This window comes from Malaclemys terrapin, chromosome 4, assembly GCF_027887155.1.
Source record: "Malaclemys terrapin pileata isolate rMalTer1 chromosome 4, rMalTer1.hap1, whole genome shotgun sequence".
NCBI lineage: Eukaryota > Metazoa > Chordata > Testudines > Emydidae > Malaclemys > Malaclemys terrapin.
In genome coordinates, this window is record NC_071508.1 from 99,490,451 (window position 1) to 99,511,673 (window position 21,223).

A 21,223-nucleotide genomic window follows, 5' to 3' on the forward strand; every position below is an offset into this window, starting at 1 on the left:
TCCATCATCAGCCATTTTTACATTTACATTTTTCTTTAAAATATGCTTTAGGAATTATTTTGGGGAAGTTGTATGGCCTATACAGGAGGTCAGATTAAATGTTTACTAAAGTTCCTCATGGCTTTGGAATATCTGAATCCCTCATTTCTGGTAAAGTATATCTGTACTGGATAATGGTGGTATAGCTTTTATTTATTACAGTATTGTCTTGTCTCTGTTACCTTGAATATCGTCAGTCCTTAATCCATTGTTTTACGATGCTGAATCTGTGTTATGATTCCATACTTCACATCAGCAATATCATATTGTATTGTGCTCTTTTGCGGTCCAAATAATGATGAATCCTGTTGCCTTTCCTCTATTATTTGTCCTAAGATTAAATTTCCTTTTAGCGCTAATATTCCTTGTTATAAAAATCTTAAGGTTTTTTTTTTTATTTTTTAGGTTTGAACATGACAGTTTACCACAGCCTAGCACAATATTCGCTTGCTTATGTCAGAATATTTGTTTCAATCAGGTGGAAACTTCAGACAAGTTTATGATCCGTAGCTGTTCTTGTGAGGTAAGCTGCAATGAGGTTAGTATGCCACCTGTATCTGAGGCAGATGGACCACAGAAAACCCCTCCTATCATCTGGAAATCATTGGAACATACTTCTCTGCAATACAGTGAGTTTTGAATACTACATACCTCTCTGTCTTTAGGCGAGGGAGTTATATTTATTTCATATACTATTGTGGAACATAATATTAAACATTATAAAAAAATTATAATTTTTTTGCTGTCAAGACAGTCTGAAGAAAAAAATGCATCTGGGATAATGCATATAAGGAGAAACGTTTTGTCTCTGCACAAGGAGATCATCTTGTGTGATCACATACAGTATTTATGCTTATGCATTTGAGATTAATTCCAGGACTGATGCTGCTACTTGAAAGGATAGCCCTGTCAATTTTTTATAAGAGAAAACACCAAGTTTTCACAGCACTGCCTCTGTCCATGTAATTTAACCTGTTTTATAATTTAACCTTCAATTAATTGGATTAGAGAAAAGGTTATGGTGGCTTAAAACAAATCACACGCACTCCCCCCAGTCCCTGCATCTTTTAAAAATATAAAATAACAGCATGCTCTGCCTCAATTTTCAGTGTACCAAAAAATCCCTTTTATGTACTTTCTCTTGTGGTTGGAATGTGAAAGTGGTACGTTACAACTTTCTTTTCAATCAAACTACTTTCACAATTTCATTTGGTGTCCATGCAGCTTCTTGTGCTGAGAAGTGACTTCAAGCTGTTCTGTCTGGAAGTGATTGACTCTGATTTATACATTGGTGAATTCATACATGTAATTCTAATTAGTGTTAATGAGCAGTACAACCTACCAATGTTGAACTCCTCCTTGATGACATGTCTATGCCTCCTAGCATTTGAACTGTAATGTTCTGAATCTTATTTATCTGAATTAGAGCCAGTTCCTGCAAATAGTTACTTCTGTCAAGGAATTGCATTGACTTGCATAAAGGCAGGGGTACTCTACACAGAACCCTGCATGGATACAAAATTTGTATCTGCATCTGATCTGCAATCTGCAAATATGGTCCACAGATATAGATATCTGCAGAGCAGGGCTTGAACTATACATGCAGGGGATTGTAGATTCACGCCCTTAGACTACAGCTCTGAGACAAGAGACTTTGGGTGAAATCCTAGCCCCATTAACATCAATAGTAAAACTCCCATTGACTTCAATAGAGCCAGAATTTCACCCTTCATCTTCCTCCACGTTATAAGGCATCATGTACGTTTTAGAAATAAATTATAACTCCACCTTGCATTAATGGAAATATGCACTGGGAGAATGTTGTGTTCAAGTAAGATGCAGAAAATATCCTCCCCCTATTTCCTGTAATTGTTAATTGAAGAAGTATTCTTAGAGTAATATTTTCAAAAGTGCCCAAGTCCCATTTTCAAATTGACAGTTTGACTTCTGAGTTCCTAGCAGCCAACATTTTCAAAGATATTTAGGCATCAAAAAATGTGGCATGGGGCCTAATTGGTTAGACACCTACCTCCCATAGACTAGGCGATATAGCTAGTGAAATTGCAAGACAGACAAATAATAATGCAATTTTTAAGAAAAGAGTATATTCTGGAGAATATCTGTGGGAGATGATTTTGTCAGGTTCCATGTGGAAGCGCCGATGACTGCACATTTATTTTTAATAGTTCTGTTCTATCTTACTGTCTATAAATCATTTTTGAAGATGATCTAATAATCTATAATTTTGCTCTAAAAGTTTTTTCTTCCTGAGCATAGACAATTCAGTTTAAAAGATTTTCTTTGATAAACCTTAATCTGATGTCTTTTGTTTTTGTAAACAGATTGATTTTCTTTCATTCCTTTAGGTAAGCCATTAGAATGTTCTGGAAAATCCCTAAGTGGTTACCAGTGGGTTTCAGGCGTCACTGCCCGCTTCCTTCCACTAGAAGGAAGGAGTATTCAACATGCAGCTCAGGAAGCGTTCTCTTCCCTCCAAGGTGCTTTATTAATCTGAGCCATTATTTATCACTAAAACAATTGTTTTTTAAACAAAGTGCAAAGTAAAGAGCTGATATATTTTTATGTTTTGATAACTTTAAATTCTATGATTACAAACTTACCATCTCAGGCTTGCCTCAGGCTGGCATCATGCTGTGAAGACTGCTAACTTTAATATTGAACACATTGTAATGTGCACAGATTTTGAAGACCCTAAAAAGCAAGGATAGGGGATAAAATCAGTATATCAGAATTATTTCCAAAATATTCTTAACAGCTTTGTGGAAGACAACTCTATCGTTTTATGTAATGGAATATATATAGTATATATGTGTATCTTTTTCTAGATATAATGTTTACATAGTCTGTGCATGTATGTTGTGGATGCCGGCTACTTGGTAAAGTGCTTTTGTTACCACAATAATTTTAAATTAAGTTTTCCAGAAAGCTGTTGCTCTTGTACATTTTGGCATCTAGGATTAGGTCAGTAGCAGTAAATCTCATTTATGTACTTAATGCAAAGGAAAAATTGCTGTCTTGGGAATCATGGAAGCCAGATTCCTTGCTATCACACTCTTACAAGATATTGACATATAAAACAAAACGTTCCAATTTTGTTTTGCAGTCTTTTTGCATTTTTAAACTTTAAATAAAGAATGCTTATGCAGGCTTCTTTTTCATTCATAAAAATGAAAATCATTCTTAGTGACTGCTTGGGTAGACTTGTATTCTTGTTCACGAATTCTTGTGATATATTGGCCCATAAAATCTTTACATTTGGCTTGTGCAGCTGAGTTCATGACTGAATACAGAATGATAAAGAATCTTTAGCATTTTTAGAAAGCAAAGAAGTCATGCTTTCTAGATGGCCTTTAAGCTTGTTTTTAACAGCCTGGAAATCAGCAAAGAGGGTGTAATCAAACTTGTAGTTAAAGGCACTAGTGTTTAGCGTAAATCTTTTGGGCATAATCTGTAAATTGAAGCAAAGGGGCTCTATAACATTTTCCTTGGTTCTCATTTTATTTGTTTGGATATCTGCCAATCCAAACATTATATGTTTTTGCCTTGCCATCCATCAGAAGTTTTTTTAAAAACCTGCTTATTGTGTCATTGGCTAGTTGAGTAGCCTATTGCTTTCAGCATATTACTTATATTTACTGTATTTGCTGTATTGTTTTCCATTTCTGGCAAAATAGTAGCTTTTTGATCCTTGGTAATAAATGTCAATGCTCACATTTCCTGTGGGGTTTTTGCCTTTTCGTGTGGAGGGTGGGGAAAGCTGAATGAATTATGATCCTGTCATCTGAAGAAACCACAATATGTTTCTTTGCCAAGTTTTTCTGAGCGCTAAACTGATCATCTGCAGGTATGCATGAGCCTTTTCCTGAACTCTTACTAGCAATGTATGTAGGACTTCAGCCTGTTCTCTGTCATGTTGGAAGAATGGAGCATACACAAGTCCTTTTAACTTACTCCTTGCAAGGTTAATTAATTTAATCACCTCTAAAGAAGATGAGTTTTGCCAGAAGGATTTAGAAATGGAAATTTGCTACTGGACTTCATGAAACATACGATAATCCTAGCCCATAATATCAAAAGCCGAAGAGGGAATCTAGTGCTGTACTTTTTCCATTTCTTTACTTTTTCAACCTATATTTTTTATTCAAACTTTTCTTACATTAAAGTTTTTGGAAGGAGACAAAAATTACAATAGTAAATGTTATCAATAGAGGGTCAGTTCCTGAACTATTATAAATTGGCATCGTCCATAGGCGTCAATGATCTGGCCCAGAGTTGGATGTAGTACAAAGTACAGACTGTACTGATGTTCTCTCTTGTGCATTTTCAGGATAAGGATCCTACTCAGGTCATCCATTAATAAATAAATGTGTGCAGTGTAGTTGTAGGTGTGTTGGTCCTAGGATATCTGAGAGACAAGATGGGTGAGGCAATATCTTTTATTGGACGAATTTCAGTTGGTGAGAGAAACAAGCTTTTGAGCCACACAGAGCTCTTCTTCAGAAGCTCAAAAGCTTGTCTCTCTCACCAACAGAAGTTTTCCAATAAAAGATATCGTTACCCACCTCGTCTCTCTAAATAAATAAATAGCATTCTGACCAATAGTACTTTCATTTCAAAAGCAGTTCTGTCCTAATGAGGCTGAGTCATACCTGACCAAATCCTACAGACTCCTACATGGCAGTGAAAGGCCCAAAACTCATTAGAAATACCATGTACTTCTTTTGTGTATCATGGATGAAAGCTCTGTGGAGGCTATCTCTATGAATGAATGGATGGAGGATTTGTAGGTGGGCCAAGAAAATGGTGTGTGGGTGTGTAGGTAGAGAGTGGTAGTTAGAAGCTTCACCAACTGTGTCTTTCTACCAGACACAGTCCTTCATGTCACCAGCAGTACCCGGCCTCTGTATTGGGAGAAAAATTCCATCTCCCCACTCCCCCCAACACACATGCATAATTCCTTTGGCAGGTCAGGGCAGAGCAGGATTTCACCTTTACTATATTTTTTTAAAGTGATCCTTTTTATAACAAAGTTAAGAATTATGAACATTAAGAAATAAATTCCCTTTCCTTTCAATTTGGTCAAATACAGTTATACATCATGCAAATTAGTTTTTTCGGTTTAGCCCAGTATTTCCTCCCCAAAAATATGTTTCAAATCACACACTTCTCACACACTTGAGAAAAAAAAATGCTTGGCTAAAATGTTCCATTGACTGGAAATTTGAAAAGTGCACTTATTTCCTAGCTGACTGAAGAAGAGCTCTGTATAAGCTCAAAATCTTGTCTCTGAATATAGTTAAAAGAATGGAGACATTTTACATGAAAACTATTTGCTTTCACTTTAGCCTCCCTCAGCAGATTATCTTCATGCTCTCATCCTACTTGCTAATTAGAATGAAAATATCTATGTCCAATCTATAACTTTAAAGGGCAATATAGCCAAAACTATCATGAAGGCAGGCTTGCGTAGCAGTTAACTCATGTCACATGGGACCCTATTACTGTATATGTTCTGTATTCTTTCACACTTTTCAGAGAAAGCTTTGTACTTAATTTAGCTTCTGTAGCTCCTGAGACTTAAATGCAGAATATGAGGACCACACAGTAGTATACTGTCCCACAAATTTTGATAAGGCGCTCAGGATGGAAATATGTGTTCTAAATTGCATCCTGTTAACTCCCCTAACTTTATTCTTCTTCCTCTATATAATCAGCTCTGGTTGAGTCCATTTTCTCACCAATACCCTTTTATCCTGAACCCAGTTTACCTGTTCTCGGACACCAAATATGTGTGTCCTTCCTTCACCCCTCTCCTTTAGTCTCTCCAACCATTTACACCCCTTTACTTATATTTATACTGAATTTGCCATTGCTTGATCTCCAGCAAGTGGATGATAAATTGCTGGAAATTGTAATTTATTCTACTATCCATTATTTTTATTTTTGCACAGTAGTGCAGTGGAATGTAGACTGCTGTATATATGTATTTATTAAGATACAGTGTATTTTCTTAAGGCAAGTGTAAATTCAGGTTTGAAGAATTTTCAGTTATGTTTTATCTCCATATTATCAGATAAAATTAACACAAAAAACCACTTAATAAAAAATAAGGCTATACCATCAAAGATTATTGTAAGGGGAAAAGTAATATATTACTAAAGCACTCAGTCATGTTAAGTAAGTGTTAGGTTATTATCATTTGATTTTCTTGGACAAACATAAGATGCCTCTACTATCTTTCTATGCTCATTTAAAATGTCCTATCTTTAACAGCTATATTATTTTTTTTCTGGTAGCTAATATGAATTCAAAGGGATTGGAATTGAAAGATATTATTTTGGTCCATCTGTATATGAAGAACATGAAAGATTTTGCTGTTATAAATTCAGCTTATATGACAGAGTTTGATTTGTGTCCACCGGCAAGGTAGGATCAGACTATTGCTATGGTATATTTATGATACACTGTAATATACTGTATTACTACTACTGTATTTATGAAGCTTTTGTACACATTTTTGTGTCTCTCACATATCAAAAGTAGGCTTTTGTCCACCTTTTTCTGGGGAGCATGCTATTTTTTGGTCGTATAAATTTTTATTTCCTTGATGGAACAATTGCTACAATAGCATAAGCATATCTACTGTGTAATTAAAAGCATGTGTGTGGCAGGGAGATGCTGTCAATGTTCCGAGTATGGTGAGCCTGACTCCTTTTGTTGGCAGAGACCAAGCTTATCCCTTTTAGTATATGTCTAGTGTCTATCAGACTAGAGCTCCAAACTTCCTGCCAAACCCAGGTCTGTTGGAATGAGCCAATCTAATAGTCTAGTCCTGCAAGATCACTCACAGTTCCAATTCTGTACTGCTCATGACTTCCAGGTTATGTAGCAGTTTTATGTTGGAAATTGACTGATGTAGCAAATGCTTTGGTCACTGAAAATCTTACTACAATTTTTGAAAGTTGAGTGTCAAATCTAACAAATTTCATTTACAGATAAAGTAAAAGAGAATTGTCTTTTTGTTTTGGATTTTTTTTTGTTATAAGAGTACATGATGGGGGGGGGGAAACAGTAGATGTGATAATAGCTCAACGTTAGTAAGGCTTTTGATGCTGTGTCACGTGACCTTCTTATAAACAAACTAGGGAAATATAGCCTAGACGAACCTACTATAAGGTGGGTGCACAACTTGAGAATTATACTCAGTGACTGGTGAACAATCAGGCTGAAAAGGTATATTGAGTGGGGTCCTGCAGACATCTGTCCTGGGTCTGGTTCTATTCGATATCTTCATCAGTGATTTTGATAATGGCATAGAGAGTATACTTATTAAGTTTGCAATTCCTCCCAGATTGGTATCGTCTGCAAGTGCTTTGGAGGAACGGATTAGAATTCAAAATGAACTTGACAAACTGGATAAATGTTCTGAAATAAATAGGATGAAATTCCTTAAGGACAAATGTGAAGTACTCCACTTAGGAAGGAATAATCAGTTTCACAAATACAAAATGGGAAATGATGGCTTAGGAAGGAGCACTGCAGAAAGGATCTGGGGGTCATAGTGGATCACAAACTAAATAGGAATCTACAATGTCACGCTCTTGCAAAAAAAGTATTTAGTTCAGGGCACCACACTTCAGGAAACAGGTAGACAAATTGGAGACAGTCCAGAGGAGAGTTTCAAAAATGATTAAAGGTCTAGAAAACGGGATCCACAAGGAAGGATTGTAAAAATTTGGTTTGTTGAGTCTGGAGAAGAGAAGGTTGAAAGGGGACATGTTAACAGTCTTCAAGTACATAAAAGATTGTTATGAAGAGGAGGGTGATAAATTGTTCTCCTTGACCACCTAGGACAGAACAAGAATCAATGGGCTTAAATTTCAGCAAGGGCGATTTAAGTTAGACACTAGGAAAAACTTCCTAACTTATAAGGGTAGTTAGCACTGAAACAAGTTACCTAGGGAGGTTGTGGAGTCTCCGTCATTGGAAGTTTTTAAGAACCGATTAGACAAGCATCTGTCAGGGATGGTCTAAGTAATACTGAGTCCCACCTCACTGCTGTGGACTGGACTAGATGACCTATTGAGGTCTCTTCCAGTCCCACATTTCTGTGATTTCCAGAATGAGAACTAGAAGGACTCTTGCACCTTACAGTGCTTAGCAACTGAAATACTGATAGGTTGACTAACTGCTTTTCATTTAGTGTACAGAATCCTATGATATACTTAAAACTTGTAAACTTTAACTTCAGGTCGGTTAAGGTAAAATTCAGTTTTTGTTCATATATATAAAACATCTAACATCTGCATAAATGTAGGAAGAGTTGAGATTATAATCATTCAATTAATGAAAGTGCCATACATAATTAATTTTATATTAATAAATTAATAAAATGGCTTTGTTATAACAATTTATTGCTATATTAATATATATCTACCTATATAATAATTATATTTATTATATAGGTAAATATATAGCAATACGTTTCCGGATGTGATTTGGTGGAGCAATACCTTTTTGACTCAAAATATTCTTTGCATAAAAAGTAGCCTAGTCCATTTTCCAGGTTTGAGTAAACAGAACCATGAAAGATCTATGTTACAATATTCCCTACAAAATACTTTCTTTTAATTCAGAGTTAAATGTGCCTAGTGATGGGGATACCATCACTTCATTGAGGAAACTATTCCTATTCCTAAAATCTCTGGTTGAGAAGAATTTCTCATATTTTCTAATATTTTCTAATATAATTCTAATATTCAGCCTAAATTTTCATTTTTAAAAATTACATCCCATTTCTCCTAATTTTGCCTGCCTGAACAATCATAAACATTTCCATTGTTAGCTTTTACACTTTTCTGGACTCTCCAGATTGTCAATATCTTTTGGAATTAACTTCCCAGAAGTGAAAGCAATATCCCAGGTGCAGTCATACCACAGAGTAGGAAGTGGAACTGTTTCCTCAGTGTTCTTTTGTGTAATGCCTGTGTGTATGCTGGCCCAAATTGTATAGAGCATTTTATTGGCTGCCACATTGCATTGCTAACTCTTGTCTATTGTTTTGGCCACTGTCACCACTGCATCTCTTTCATCATTGCTGCTTTCCAAATTTTTCCCTCCCATTGAACATCTGTGTTTGGGATTATAAATACCCAGAACAAGCATACTTGCATTTTCATCATACCTAATTTGGTATTCTCTGTGAATTTATTATCTTAATACATACCCTCTCTCCCAGGTCATTAATGGAAATATAAATATATAAAGTTAAAGGACTCTACAAGTGACAAAATGATTTTTTTTTAGTGCTGCATAAAATCTTTTATAGGAAGCAAGTTCTTTGCTTTTTCCCATTGTGCAACAATGAGGGCTTTATTACTTATTCAAGTTAATAAGATATATTTTCCACTACTTAGTAATAGCTCTACTAGTAATTGGATCTGTGTTGGACTCATTGCTTCGAAGGCTTCCCTAAGATAATTATCCATGGATCCTTACTAATGTCATGCCCCAAAATTTACAAATCTTCCTATATTTTATCCCAATATACAATCAGTGGAGAAGAGGTCCAAAAATAATGAAATTAAGTTGCAAGCTTGCATTTGCTACAGAGTGAATAAGATTTATACAATATATAGTAGGAATTATGCAACATAGCAGAACTGTAGTAAAGATAAAATATAATCTGTTATTCAATCATTATTGCTTTATTACCAATCTGAATACTACTGAGCTTGCCTTGGCCCATACCAATCATAACGATTTGATTTGATTTTTTTATTCACTCTTTCATCTTTTGTCTATACCTGGTGTATTTCAAGCAACCAGTGTGTGGCAACTGTTACAAAAATTAAAAATAATATCATCATAGATATATGAACATAAGCACAAAGGGGGAGAAAGAAGAGAAAAGGATAAAAAGTTATAACCCTAAAGAGAGAGATTGCCTTACGTGAAGCACATTACCATTTAAAAGTAAATATGCCATCTTTTCCTTTTTAAAACTGTTTGTCAAAAATTTGTATCTTCTATTAGTGAAATTATATAAACAAACTAATGGAAAATGCATACACCTTTGAGATAATGGCAGAGTTAGAGCATTGTCATGTGATAAATGCCAGTGCAAATACTCTGTCAAAATAAGTCTGTGGACAACATTGCTGTGACAAGATGCTATTCCACTTGCACTATTTATATTGCATCAAATGCAAATAAAGTCAGTTCTGTTCGGATGTCATTATTGGTGCTCTCACTGTAACCAAAGGGTGTAGATGTGCTAGAGTGACAATTTTTCACTTGACCTTTCATAAAAATTTTTTTTTCTGCCTTAGCCACAGTAACTAAAAGAGTATATATTTTTAAATGTTTTCCGTATATTTATTGTATTGAATTTCTGAATGATTGGCTAGAATTATTGCTAATTGTATATAATGGTCAGGTGACCTAATAAATGATTAGTCAGCCCTGGTTTTATCTGGCATGATATGAGACAGTAGTAAAGTTATCCCAATGAAGATATGAGTTTGCAGTGTACTCGGTTTCAAAAGCAGTCAGAAACTGTAAAGCTTGGAAATAAAGGTTTTCTATCTACGCATCCTTTGTTGTCCTGTGTCTGGTGTTGTATGTTCTTAATTTTTCCTCTTGAGGTATGGAGACATCAAAGGGGATTGATTTTACAATCCTTTAGGAGAATATACAGTAGTATGGTATGTTTTTCTAGGCAACTCTGTCTTTGCTGGCCTGCCTGAGATACAGAATCATCGAAGACTTTCTCTCAATTTGTAAAAGTTTATTTATGGTCCTACACAAACAACACTGATCTGGGCCAGCACTATATGGGGCAAATAAATTGCATCCTGTGAAGGGGTGTGGCAATTTACATTCCCCCTAAGAAAAAAGAGGGATTTGGGGAGGAATTGTCACTGAGTCACTTCAGAATTGTAACCCAGTTCCAAGGGCTTCTTCAGGGAAATCACCACTATACACTGCCCCGTACTCAGTGCTGAGCCTTATGGTTCAATCAAGCCCCAAGAGTGAGAAGAAAATCCTTAACCAACTCAGGATCTGAAGCTATTGAAAAGAAGTTGTCTCTGTAGTCCACAGTGGGGTGACAACTCTCACCAGGAATGAAAACAAAAATTACTTAAAGAATTACAGAAAGATGAGGTGGGTGAGGTAATATTTTTATTGGACCTGCTTCTGTTGGTGAAAAAGACAAGCTTTCAAGCTTAAACAGAAAAAGAGCTCTGTGCAAGCTCAAAATCTTGTCTCTTTCACCAACAGAAGTGGGTCCAAGAAAAGATATTACCACACCCACCTTGCGTCTCTCATATCATATCCTGGGACCAACACAGCTGCAACAGCACTGGAAACAAGAATGTAAAGAATTATAGGTGTATTTGGGATAATGTATCTTATAACAGATCCACAGTCCCCCACCCACCTTCCCTGCATGGTTGGAGAGTTTTGTATTACTTTATGTGTTACGTTTTCTGTTCCAATGGATGGTTAGATCCATTACATACTGTTACCCTTGCCTGGCTCAGAATGAGCCACCTCACATGGGACTGGTTAGCTGCTGTGAAATTTTAAATCTATGGACAACACACTGTGTATGATGTGATAATTTAGACCTAAATTATATATTGAGGTCCTGACCCAGGTAGCATAAGAACACTGAGATCTCTTATAAACTCAGAATTATGCAGCCATGTAAATTGATTATGAAATAATTTAATTACTTAGTGCGGCTCCTGAAATAAGGTAGTTGGGAATGGGCAGTACCAGAAGAGGCTAAAGCACTGCATAAAAGGGAGTGGGGAGAGGCTTCTAGGAGATGCAGGCAGCCATCCAGGGTTACTAATCCAGAAAGACATGGCGTTCTCTTTCTGCATAGTCTAAGAGGAGAACATGGCAGGTTCTATTCCTTACTGTACAGCTTGTAAAGCTGCACAAGAGCAGTTCTCCACTTCAGTATATTTTAAGTACAGTCCCTCCTCCTGCTCCATCCTCTTCTGCTCCTCAAGATACTGCATGTCTTTTGCTCCCTTGTTTGCATTGCTAGCCATACAATCCCCTATCCCTTCATGTGGAGCTTATAAAAGAACAGGAAAAAAGGTTACAAGCTGGGAGGATGCAGGAAAATCGCTTTTTAATATTATTTATGTAGCACAAGCAGACTTGTGCTGCATTTTGGTCAAAAGAAAAATTATGCACACATTTGCATGGCTGCATAATTGCATTATGCACAGAGACCTGGCTATGGGAGTTCTCACTAGTAACATGCTAGGAGTACAGACCCAAGGGTATAGAGCTACAATAAATTTGCAAAATTGTCTTGAAAATTTAGCAGCCCAAGCAGAAAATCTACTCACCCATCCTTATGATGATGATAATGGCGGGGTGGTGGGCAGAAAGATGAAATGTTTTGCTTGCCTGTGGTGAAAAAAAGTTACTTTCCTGAGTAGAATTTCACAAGACTGTATTATAAGATACTTCCTGAGAACACACATTTACAAGTCATTTTCTGTTGAATTTCTTCTGAGAGTAAAATGTTACCTCTTTATGTGTGGACTGCAAACTTAATTCTTCTTCAATAGCTGTAGGCTCTGAGATGCTGCTCTCTTACTAGCTCTTTTTAGTGGCTTGTTTTCAGTAGGCTAAATCATTATCTATATAATATGACACATACACACACACATATATATTTATGAATGAATGAACAGGTTGGACAAACACCTTTCAGGGGTGGTCTAGGTTTACTTGGTCCTGCCTCAGTGCAGGAGGCTGGACTTGATGATCTCTCAAGGTCCCTTCCAGCCTTATATTTCTATGAGTATGTAAGATAATCATATAATCTTTCATGATTTGTGTTTTCAGAGTATGTGTAGAAGCCCCATTGCTTGATGGAGTACTCTTTTGGATGGATTGCCTTGCACATAAGTGTGACGTTACCATCGGTGATGTGCACTGTTATCAAAAACAGATCATGCATGTACAGAGCATTTCTCACTGGGCACCTGCTAACATAGGACCTTATAGTCAGTCCATCAAGGTAAGCAATCTTTGTTACTGTATATGAACTATTTACCAGTTAATAAAGTTATCAGCTCTTTTCATTTATTTTAATCTGCATAGAAGAAAAAAAAAGTTTGCACCTTTTTGTAATATGTTTTTTTAAAAAACTACAAAAAATGAAAAATGTAAGTATATACATTTAACATTTTAAAACCTCTGTGTATGACACCTTTTCAATTCTTTTGCTGCAGTTTATCAAACCATTAACTCTGTGATCATCAGTCAGGGCTAAGGACAATTATTTCTTTCAGAACATCACTCTGCGCAAAAACAGTATGTTGAGGTTGTACACTATAATTATAACAGTAAGTAATTATAGTGCATGTATATTTCCATATGCTTTCTGAAATTTAACTATTAATTGAAAACATTTCAGGGCATTTTAAATTCTTTATGTTCAAAGACAACAAGTTCACACTTTTTCTTAGGAAATCAACGCTTAAACACATGTAAATGAATTCCCTTATGAGGCTCTAGATATTAGTATTGTAGTACATAAAAGCAAATCAGGATTGATGAAGTACTTAGTATTTTTAAAATTTACATTTAATACAAAGTCGACGGGACAAGATATGTTGCTTAACAAATATGAAAGAGTAGGCAGCCCACTTCCCAACTCCTAATGCCTTCCTGAGTATTAGGGAAAAGTCTTGTCTTTAACCTTGCAAAAGAGAATTTGTATGCACTCTTCTCTCCACCCTCCTGTCTGTACAAAAGAAAGAAGATCTAGCCCAAACTATGCTATTACTAGTAGGAGGATCTGTGACTTACACAATATTTTATTTCATATATTGTAATTCTTCTGAGTTGTCTTCTAATTTGCGAACAAACCTATTATTATACTGCTGCAACAATGTTTTGTTTTGTTTGGTGTTAGCTACATTCCGTGTGTGTGGTAATGGCTTAGGCTAGATATCAGGTGGACTTACCCAGGAAGGACATAGAGGGTGGTTATCACATATAACACATAATTTATCTTTGTTTACCTATTTAAAGAAGGTTCATTTGTCAAGAGTAGGAAGTTGCTTTGGTGGACTTTTTCTTCACTCCATTTTAAACACTCTGGGTCATGCTTTGGCTGGCTCTGCCTGGTTTATTCACATGAGAAAATGCAAAGAACCATACAGTCATTTTGCACCCGTACTGGGGCAACCACATTCTGTATAGTGCAGAGGTGCTGAACTAAGTGAATATTCTAGACCTGGCACAATCTGGATTCGGGCCAGGACATAGGATCGAAACTACTTTAGTACTACTGGTGGATGATCTTCTGCTGTCAATGGATAGAGGATGGACATCCATTTTCATCCTCAGAAATCTCTGCAGCATCTGATAGTCAACCATAGGATACTGCCTGAAAGAAATGGCAGAGTCCAAAGTAATATGTTTAAATTTTTCAAGTTCTTCCTGGAGAGACGCATTGAAAGAGTAGAGATTGGAAACTGCACCCCCTCTACTAGACCCCTCACTTGTGGAGTCCCAGAAGAATCCGTTCTTTCTCTGGTCCTTTTCAAAATCAACATGAGACCACTAGCTGAACTGATAACACAACATGGACTCAGTGCCAGCAATATGGACATGACATACAGCTATGCTTATCCTTTACTTCATCTGACCATACCACTACCACCAAGATGGCAGCATGCTTGAGTGAGATCAGTTCATGGATGAAAAACAGCTGGTTGGAGCTAAGCGCAAGCAAAACAGGGGTGATGCTGGTGGGCAAGGGTTAGCACTTTGCAGAATTTGCAGTCATGGTGCAGTCTCCTTTGGTTGATGGTACATCCCCACTGTTGGCCAGTTCAGTCTGTAGCCTAGATCCCTCAGTAATGCTAAGCTGTCACATAATAGCATCCACAAGCAATACTTTCTGCCATTTCTGGTTGGCTAGGAGACTCCAGCTCATCCTAGCAGAGGTTATATATGTCTTCAATACCTCCCATCTGAACTACAGCAGTGCAGTATAAGTGGGCACAAAGACATCAGCCCTTAGAGAGCACCAACTAATACTGAACATTCCTTAGCAATACTGACTGCCACAAGCATATCAAACCTATCCCTGGACCTCTACACTGGTTTCCTGTAGAATATCAAGTGAGGTTCAGAGGATGGTCCTCATCTTCAAGGCACTCAATGACCTGGGCCAGGCCTATCCAAAGAATTGCCTTAAGCTCTGTGATGAAGATCATGGTTGACTCTTCCACTCCTCTGGCACACCTGAACTTTCTACTACCAGGGTAAAGCTCGTCTGTGCAGGAGACAGACCTTTCTCAGGTACTGGTCCCAAGCTCTGGAACAAACTAAGTCAGGAACTAAGAACAACCACAAACCTCACCACCTTCCACTTTGAATGCAAAGCACTTTTTTTTAACTTGCCTTCTCTAACATAAACATATAACAGCATGGACATTTAAACACACACACACACACACACCAAAATTTTCCAAAACAAAACACTCTACTGTCAACATTATTCTCCTCTTAAGGAGAGGATGAGAGAAAGCACAAACCCCATGTGTCAGTTATTAGTCACACAGTATTGTTGTACTTGTGTCGGTTCCCGAATATTAGAGAGATAAGGTGAATGAGGTAACATCTTTAATTGGACCAACTTCTGTTGGTGAGAGAGACAAGCTTTTGACCTGCAGAGAGGTCGTCTTCTGGTCTGGGAAAGGTACTAAGAGTGTCTCAGCTAAATACAAGATTGAACTGGATTTATGGCTTATTATAACAATCTGTAGCCCACTAACCCTCCTTTTTGTTCTGTGACTGCAGGGGTGTTAATGGGCCACTCTACCTTGCATGGTCTCTTAGGATATGTGCTAATTACTTATGCTGAACTATGTGATCTTGTATTTAGCTGTGATACTGATTACACTGCACATTAAAGGGCGGGGTGGGGGAGAGGGAGGCTGTTGTCTGGTTTGCTGGATGGAGATGGTACCTCTTTAAGGGGGAGAGAGAGAGTGATTTTGTGACAGAACATGTCAGCGTGGGCACACTAACCCATTCCTCTCCTCCCCCCGAGTGACTGGAAGAGAAGGGAGGTTATATAAGTACATGCTGAGTAGGAGAAGCCCTCTTTTACCTGAACCAGGCAGAGCAGCACTCACCCTCCTCCCACACATGGAAGTGGCAAAATACCAGGTTTGGTCAGGAACCACTGTGGGCACTGCACTAGTCGTCCTTTCTTGAGCGGTGGGCTCAGAAGAAATTTTTCCCTCACCACCAGATTGGCCTAGGCAAAGTGCAGGGATTTTCACCTTCCTCACAGTGGGTTTGTGGGGCTGGAGGGATTCGTTATGGGTAAACATGGAACAGGAGTTAGGTTGTGATGTTGCAACTAGTTATGTTGACGTGATTGCAGATGTCCAGTGCAGGTACTCCATAACGAAGTGATATAGCAACAGAGAGTCCTGTGGCACCTTTAAGACTAACAGATGTACTGGAGCATAAGTGCGTGAATACCCACTTCGTCAGATGCATGTAGTGATATAATGATCAGATAAATGGATTGGTAAAGGATTTAAAGGCGGTATTCATTAAATGAGCAGAAACAAGGCAGCTTCGGGGCTACTTTGACTGGTACAGTAGGGAGCCAATCCCCTCACCCTTTATGACCCATCTTAACCCTCATTCAAGGTGGAGGGATGGTAAGCTCCCAGCAGCAGGTGTGCTGGGGACCATGATGGGAAAGGGAGAGGGCTGGCAGAAGTCCACCAGATATGTATTGAAATGATCATGGAAATACCTGCACTATACATGTTTATCTGCTGGGTACTCCCAGACAGTTAATAACCAAGTTGCAACCACATCCAGTGTCTTCTGTCCTTCTTCTGGCATAGCTGGACAATCTAAGAACCTTTCCCAGGCTTTAAGAAGAGCTCTGTGTATCTTGAAAGCTTATCTACTACAGAAATTGGTCCAATAAAAGATATTACTTCACCCACCTTGTCTTTCTAAGATGTTAGTCATGTCACTTACCTCACTACTGGAAGATGGTTAGATACCCTACAATAGTAAGGGCAGTATAAGAAACTGTATATAATAGAATAGAACTAGTGCTAATGTTTAATCCAGCCTCCCTGAAGAGGATGGATTGAAGATAAGGTGCCAATCCTGCTTCCCCTTACTTGCCACGCTGGCCAGAAGATGAAAGAGAAAGCACATGCTCTGCCCTTTCAAAGGGTTGTGGATACTCACTTGTAAAATTCAGTCAAAATTCTTTTAGGGCTGTTCCATTGCTGCATGGCCTATTTATCTATGATGTCATATCTTTGAAAATGCGGTTGCCCAGGCTATTTATCTGTGATGTAAAATCTTCAAAAATGTTGTTTCCCAGGATTAATATTCTCTTTCTCTTCACTGATTGATATGCTAAGCATCCTTGACTTCTTTGCTTTCTCTATTTTGCAGTAATCTAATTACAAAAAAAAAAAAAAAAACCTACAAGATTTTGTCTTACTTATTTCAATCAGAAAATTATCTTTTTTTTTTCTAGTGTAACTTTATTTTATTTTATCAAAAATGTGTATCTGTTTACTAAAATAGCATATAAAATATATACCCTAAAATTTATTCTTGAAAACACCTTACTGAAAAATACACAAATGCACAATGCAACATACTTACCTTTGGAAGTATGTCAATTTTAAGCTCAAATATGGGTCCCATATAATTCTGAATGTACCTTTTACAAAGTGAAAAGCTTCTAGTTGCCTGTGTTTGGAAATCTATTGAAGCTAGATGCGTGAACATGTTATTCAGTTCTTTGTAAAGTCGCTGGCAGAACAATTTTAGTAAAGCATATCAAAATTGGTTTTTGGAATAGACTATTTTCCAGTATGTATGAAGTTTGGGGGTTCGATTTTATAAGTATAGTAACAGGGATAGATTGGGAAAGATAAAAATCCTTTGCGCATCATCCTGGAATGTTGACATTTTGATCAATCTTGCATCTTTGAAGAGCAGAAATTTACGGATCTTGTAATTTTAAAGCGTTAATGCTTTTGCCTTTTACATTTTGAGACCTTGGTTCTAATTTGATTATGTCACAAGTAGAAATAAGTAGCTGATCTTAATGGTTCCTAGTGAACTTTTGTTTATATTACAAAATCACCATGCATTTTTGCAAAAATTGTCATGCTTCTCTGAATAGACCCAAGACTGTAACAGCAAGGGTATGTGGCAGCCAAGATTGATGTGCATTGGCATAAATACTGTCCTGGCAACTGAAATGTAGTGGAGGTAGTCCATGCAAATTACAGGTATTTGCACTACAGGCTCAACAAATCACTCAGAAGAGCATCCATTTAATTCTGTAGAAACTTGCAGGATCCTGCCAACTGAAGCATGAGAAAAAAATGTTAAAATTAGAAATATACCATGAGAGTGTCCTTCTGACCCCAGGCTGACAGAAGCAAAACAACACTTACAGAATGTAGTTTTGATCTGAATTCCATTCAAAATATTCATAGCAAAATCAGAATTCATTCCCTTTCTTGAAATTACATGCTTTAAAATCAACCCCAAAGCTTCTGTTCATAGTATGTAGGATATAATCTGTGGTAGGATATAAAGTGGCTGACTTTCCCATTTGTAAGGACAAAATTGTTTGTGATAACTTAACATATTTTTCTTGGCTCAAATCTTTTACTGGTGCAGAAACCTCTGTCCATGTGAGTGTTCATCTGTCAGTAACTTCAGTATAAAATATACATCTATGCTGTAGTAATGACTATCCTTCTGGCCTCAGTAAATATGGTACAAGTGTACTTAAATCCAGGATAATGTGAGATTACAAACTCTGCCTTGCTTCTCATAGGCAATAAACCAATTATTTGCCACTGTTTAGTCCTGTGTTACATCTGTCAAGAAAGACAGTTGTATTTTGCACTCAGTAGCAGTGGATTGTAGCCACTTTTAAAGAAGGATTAAAAAAGGGCTTTTTTCACCCTCACTGGAGAGAAGGGCAAATTGCAATATCCTCTTACAAGTGGGACATTCAACTCTGGGAAAAATAAACAACCCTAATAGCAGTAGTAGGTTTTCATCATGTATGTGGACCAGTACTAGAGAGGGATGAGACACACTGTTTGCAAGTGGGTTTCACAGATAGTTGCTGACATCAGAGGGAACCATTGATACTGTTGGAAATGGTAAGTAAACTCAGCATGAGCCCCGACTGCCTTGACCATCATTAGAGGCCTCACTTCTCTCCTTTTCCTGAGTCTCTTGCCTCACCAATCTCATGCTAGCAGAGAAGGGAACTAAATTATAAAAATGAACATGAGTTCAAATACATATTTTTATTTATTTGACTTTTGCCATGATAAATGACAGTTCTAGACAAAGGGTCGGATTTTCAGCTGGTATAAATTGGCTTACTTCCATTGACTTCAGCAGAACTTTGGCAGATGTATACCAGCTGAGAATCTGGCCCAAAATCTTTATAGAATGCATGTTTAAAAGGGACGCATGGAGCTGCATGGCTAGAGGGAAGTTTTATATTTAAATGTTGAACCAATATTTTTAAATTAAAAATAGCCTTTTAGCAATATTTACAGAATTAAAAATTACTTATTTTACCTGATTCTAATTATTTTGCTACTATGTGTTAAATACGAGGAAACACATTTCTCTTGAGCTAGTTTTTTTATTGCTGAATGCAATCTACAAGTTCACTGAATATTTAAAAAAAAAAATTCTTCTACAAATGTGAAATTTGAAGTAGATTCACATTGCAAAATAAGACTGCCTGATTCATGTCTTCCATAGATTGTCATTGTATAGTATCTAAAATTACAATTTGATTACAATATATCAGTCAGATTGCAACATATGTAGTGGTATTTACAATGAATGATACTTCATGGTAGAGAAGCTTGGATAGTAGTGAACCACCCTGAAGAACAGCTTTAAGGGTAAAAAATATGTTCCATATTAAAACCACAAGATAGATGCCTGATGCCATATACATTAGTATCTGTTATCTGAGAGTTACACAGAATTGTCTTCCAATTTTTCTTCAGTTAATGTTATACTAGTTATGTGTTACACAAGACTGTACTGTGCATCGATATTGAGGCAAAGGAAGGTATAAAATTAGAGACCTTGTAGAAGTGAGGCAGTACAGGGAAAGCACTGCATCTATTGGAGGAATGATACAGGGCAAGCAGCAGCTGGTTGGGAAAATTGGCAACAAATGTTGATCACAGTATTAGCAAATCATTCAAGTAAGATCAGAATCCAAGTTAGCATATTAACATGCACCAAACAGATGTCTGGACTAGATAACTAAGCTAAGCCATAATACCTAGATGTACAGATCTGAACAATAAAAACGTACAAATGATGCATTTTTAAGGGAAAAAAGAAGCTGAAAGTGAGTAATCACAGTCTGTGTATCTGCCTTTTAGTATTGTTATTAGATTCAGGAAGATACAAATGAGAAAATTACGTAACTGTGGAAAAAGTAAAGCAAGAGCTCTTCTGAAGCATGAGTCATGTGACACACTGGCTATGTCAACACTGCAGTTAAAAACCCCACAGTTGGCCTGTACCAGCTGACTCGGCTAAGGGGCTGTTTAATTGCCATGTAGGCATTTGAGTTTGGGCTGCAGCCTGGGTCCCCAGAGCCGGTGCTGCAGCCCGAGCCTGAACGTCTACACGTCAATTAAAAAGAACCTTATCCTGAGCCCTGCTAGCCCAAGTGAGGTGGCATGGGCCAGCCACAGGTTTTTAATTGCAGTGTAGACATTCCCTCAGTAGCCCAGTGAAAGATGGTTAGTGCTGACAACTGTTGAACAGACTAGTGTGATCAGAAATTTTGGGTGAATCTGTCATTCCACTGTAAGAATGACAAAGGAAATGTCAATGTCTGCCTTAATTTTTCTTTTTGAAAGTCCTTTAAAAACAGTGTGTGTGACATTTAGTACTTATGAAAGTACGGGACTGCTGTCTGTCGTAGGGTTTTATACTGCGCTCTGTTTTTACCCCACAGCCTCCCCCCTTGTCGTTTGGTAAGAATCAGAGCTTTGCTCATTATCCAGAAAGGATTCCTGGACATAAGGCAGCATCTCAGGGG

At 37.3% G+C, this 21,223-nt stretch overlaps 1 protein-coding gene across 3 annotated transcripts in view; it reads left to right on the top strand.

The window, feature by feature from the left end:
* DPH6 (diphthamine biosynthesis 6) overlaps positions 1-21,223 on the top strand; it is a 353,170-nt gene that overhangs the window by 167,102 nt on the left and 164,845 nt on the right. For all 3 annotated transcript variants that reach the window (XM_054024803.1, XM_054024805.1, XM_054024806.1), the window contains 4 exons: positions 518-668; positions 2,406-2,537; positions 6,357-6,486; positions 12,940-13,114. In XM_054024803.1, the coding sequence (XP_053880778.1) occupies positions 518-668; positions 2,406-2,537; positions 6,357-6,486; positions 12,940-13,114 (588 nt within the window). The remainder of the gene's footprint in view (positions 1-517; positions 669-2,405; positions 2,538-6,356; positions 6,487-12,939; positions 13,115-21,223) is intronic.